The sequence below is a fragment of the Marmota monax genome, unplaced genomic scaffold (genome assembly GCF_021218885.2).
Source record: "Marmota monax isolate L192 unplaced genomic scaffold, Marmota_monax_Labrador192_F-V1.1 WCK01_AAM20220418_F8-fsc00062, whole genome shotgun sequence".
Classification (NCBI taxonomy): domain Eukaryota; kingdom Metazoa; phylum Chordata; class Mammalia; order Rodentia; family Sciuridae; genus Marmota; species Marmota monax.
In genome coordinates this window covers 11,409,513-11,413,579 of record NW_026695221.1, presented here as the reverse complement: position 1 = coordinate 11,413,579, position 4,067 = coordinate 11,409,513, and the positions used below count along the sequence as shown (strand labels likewise).

The window sequence follows — 4,067 nt, the reverse complement described above, 5'->3', positions numbered from 1 at the left end:
TCAGGGTGGTTTATGAGGGTGTATTTCTCAAAAGCTGAACTATTCAACATAGAATAGCAGAAACTTTAGAAGACTGGTCTAGAGTGGTCCTTATCACTCAAAATGCAGAACTTTTCCAGTCTTTCTGAGAGTGGAAGTGTAATATAATCCTCCTTTCTTCCTGATTCTCTGATGGTGATCTATAAGACACACACACACACACACACACACGTTCTCAGAAATTGTAAAGAATAAAAGATATACACAGAGTCTCCAGGACAGGACAGAGATGCACATAATCACACAAATTCATGGGAAGTTGTTCTCACTTTCAGCCTGAGCCCCAAGAGCTCAATTACAAGATTACCTACCTTTCAATACCATCCCAAAGCTCTGAAATTTTCAAACTTTGAAATGAAAGATTTGTGTTTTGATTTATCCATACAATATCAGGCCATGTACAGTTCTTAGTTGAACCCTTCTCTAGTCTGTGTATATATATGCATGGAAGGAAGGATTTATGATCTGCCTAGCCAGTAAGCTCTCTAAGAGTTAGGAGAATACATTATCTATGGCACCAAGTAATCTAGCTTTAGTCTTTAGTAAGCTGTTCACATAACTGGAAAAAAAAAAAGCATGCTCCAGTTCCCTCATGCTACCACATGTTCCTTATCCCAGCTAGAAGTGTCCTTACTTAGACAAACCCATATAATTTACAAAGAAAAAATAAATAAAAGATTTGGAGCCTCAGTTTATTTATTTCTTGAGTCTAATATAGAGTCCAGTAAATGATAGAAGCTAAGTTTTATACAGTGAAACAATTTGAGCAGTACAAAATCACATAATCCTCAAGGAGAATACAAAGCAAGATATTTAGTAACTTTAAAAGTGGAGGGAAAGGGAGTGGGTAATCCCAGCAGTTTGGGAGACTGAGGCATGAGGATTGTGAGTTCAAAGTCAGCCTCAGCAACAGGCGAGGCACTAAGCAACTCAGTGAGACCCTGTCTCTAAATAAAATACAAAGTATGGCTGGGGATGTGGCTCAGTGATTGAGTGCCCCTGAGTTCAATCCCAGGTACCAGAAAAAAAAAAAAAAAGAAGTGGAGGGAAGACCTTATTTGAGAAAAAACATTAAAATTCCTCTTCCTGCAGATAAAATGTTACTTGAGTAGAATGCTTGCTGAAAATTAATTGCCAATGATACAAAAGACTCATTAGCAGAGTACTCTCTTCAGGGTTTTATCTAGGGCTAGTTTAACATCTTTATTCCTCAAACTGTAGATCAGAGGGTTAAGCATGGGAACCACGTTGGTGTAGAAGACTGAAGCAAACTTGCCTTCCTCCATCAATCCAGAAAAAGAGGTTGTTAAGTAGGTAAACGCCCCCGACCCAAAAAACAGAGCAACAGCAATTATGTGAGAGCCACATGTGCTGAAGGCTTTGGATCGTCCCTCAGCAGAAGGAATGCGAAGAATGTTGGAAAGAATCAAAGCATAAGAGATGAAGATGCTGACACTGGACACTGTGATGATCATTCCAACAACAGTGAAGAACACAAGCTCATTGATGTGGGTGCTGCTGCAGGAGAGCTGCAGGAGCGGGAGAACCTCACAGAGATAATGGCGGATGACATTGGAATCACAAAAGGTCAGTCTCAGCATGCTTCCAGTGTGGGCCATGGCCCCAGCAAACCCTATCACATAGGAGCCAATCATGAGCAAAAAGCAGACCTGAGGGGACATGATGACAGTGTACAGAAGAGGGTTGCAGATAGCCACGTAGCGATCATAGGCCATCGATACCAAGACACAGCACTCTGCATTGACAAAGAAACAGAAGAAAAACAGTTGAGTCATGCACCCCATGTAGGAGATAATATTTTCTGACACAAAGTCATTCAGCATTTTGGGAGTAAACACACAGGAATAACAGAGATCTATAAAGGACAAGTTGAAGAGGAAAAAGTACATTGGGGTATGAAGACTAGAATTCAGCCCAATTAAGGTGATCAAGCCCAAGTTGCCCACCACAGTGAATATATAGATCCCCAAGAACAGGAGGAAGAGAGGAAGCTGGAGCTCTGATTGTTCTGATAATCCCAGAAGGATAAACTCAGTCACTAAGGAGCTGTTTCTCAGAGTCATTCTCTTCTGGCACATCGACTGGGGAAACAGAGGACAAAACACAGAGTTATGCAAGCATAAACATGAGTAATGGAAGAAGGCTAGAGAAGATTGGTTAGGGCATAGATGCCTCCCTTCTTCTTCCCTCTTCCCTCATCTATGCCTCTCTCTGTCCTAAACTGTCGATAATATGACTGGGGTAGCATCTCAGCTCCCCTGATGCTAGTCATGAACCCCAGCTACTCTGTTGGCACGGGCAGCAAGGATTCTGTCTCTGCTTAAGAAATGAAGAGGCAGCATACCTCAAGGGGCTGCCCCATCTCAGAAAGATGCCCCAAGAGCCAGGGGTAGAACCTGGACCTGCTGTCTCAGGCTTTGTGACACAGAAGTTCCCATGTCCCCCATCATGCTCAGCTATTCTCTGCCTTTCTCTCCCAAACACATACTGGGATACTACCTTGAGAGGAAAGCCAAGCCAAAAGCCAAGAGTGTTCCCTACTGGCTCTGCACTACACCTTTTCAGTGCTGGATTTATGCAATGCTTTCTCCATTAGCCAGAGGCATAAGATGGTGCTGCTAGAATGTAAAGCAGACAGCCTTGCAGGCTAACTCTTCTGATTCCCATGGTGCTGGGAACAGAGCTTTAACAGACCCAAATTCTCCAAGGTGCTTGAGGAATAGCTCAGAGTTTCTGTTTGTGGATTTCCCCAGATGGTCTTCATCAACTTCAGAAGAAAAACATTAGCAATCTTTTCCACCAGGACCCCAGCTGGCATACCATGGGGGACTTTAAACTTCATGACAATCTTAGAGACCTGATTAGTTATAGTCTCCCCTGGGAATTTCTCTTAGATCTGTTTTTAGACAGAGGAAACTGCACTCTGTTTACATCCTGCATCAGTAACATCTTGAGAGCTGGTGTTCTGCTCAATATTCCCCTTTCCTCCAAGGATTTCATGTCATTCAATGCTGAGTTTGATGGGCTCCTTCTTCATCCCTTTCATTCATTCTTTGACCCTAAGTTTAACTTTAAGAGATAATGGCCCAAAATTCATTTTCTACCATTTCCAAATTTTCTTAAGGAGTTTTGAAATGAGGACCAAAAATGTTCAGACCAAGGTTATAGGTGATCAGAAAGCTCCTCGTATGAAATGCTTCTAAAAGCATGAGCTGCTCAGAACAGTGAGACAGCAACACCAGCAACACAAACACCATCTCCTCTCCATTCTACAAAAGGCCACAGACAGGCCTTGACTATATGTAAGGAGATTAAAATATCACAAGATGCAAGCCATGAAGCACACACACCGGCTTACTCCGTAGCTAGGCAGGAGAAGTACTGAGGGTTTGATCGGTCATTCTTCAGATGTCAAAGCTTTTCTTCATCAGATCTGCTATGTGCACATTCTAGGGGAAATCCACATACATGTGTACATCTGCATTTGTAATTTTCCATTGAAGTTGCCTAAAATAATTCCAGTTTGCCTGAGAGGGTCCTTAATGGCAACCATTATGTCTGTACAATTATTCATAGCATGTCCTTACGGTCTCAAAAGAATGTAAATATGGATTAAAATTTTTATGTTCACCCTACTAAAAAAAGCATAAGCAACTATTCAGATATTCTGGTTCACTGACTTCCATCCTCTGTCTGTCAGAATCTCTGTCTTTCACCTTTACTCTCCTCAACTGAACACCCTTCCTATCTCTTCAGTAGACTTTGGCTTCAAACATAGGAAGCTGCTTCTGATTTATACCTAGCCAAGAAACCTAAAGCAAAGAAATTCAAACCCTAGCTGTCTGCCCAGAATAGGTGAAAAGAGAAAAGCAAGGAGAGAGAAATTACACTGGTACCAAGAGTAAAATTAGTAAAATATATTGTTGTGTATAATTGTTTGTGGATACAATAAATTGGTTGGCATTATTTACGAAATGTGGATATATTCCATATATATGTATATGGAA

The 4,067-nt window shown here is 41.5% G+C and overlaps 1 protein-coding gene across 1 annotated transcript; it reads right to left on the bottom strand.

Annotated features, from left to right (window-relative positions):
* Positions 1-1,193: 1,193 nt before the first annotated feature.
* On the bottom strand, positions 1,194-2,138 carry LOC124085194 (olfactory receptor 8B4). Its single transcript, XM_046432742.1, has one exon. It carries the CDS (start codon positions 2,136-2,138, stop codon positions 1,194-1,196), a length of 945 nt encoding a protein of 314 aa, XP_046288698.1.
* Positions 2,139-4,067: the final 1,929 nt, after the last annotated feature.

Bases quoted from the DNA above. Each gene is read 5' to 3' on its own strand.
- LOC124085194 (XM_046432742.1), bottom strand. From the start codon at position 2,138: ATGTGCCAGAAGAGAATGACTCTGAGAAACAGCTCCTTAGTGACTGAG.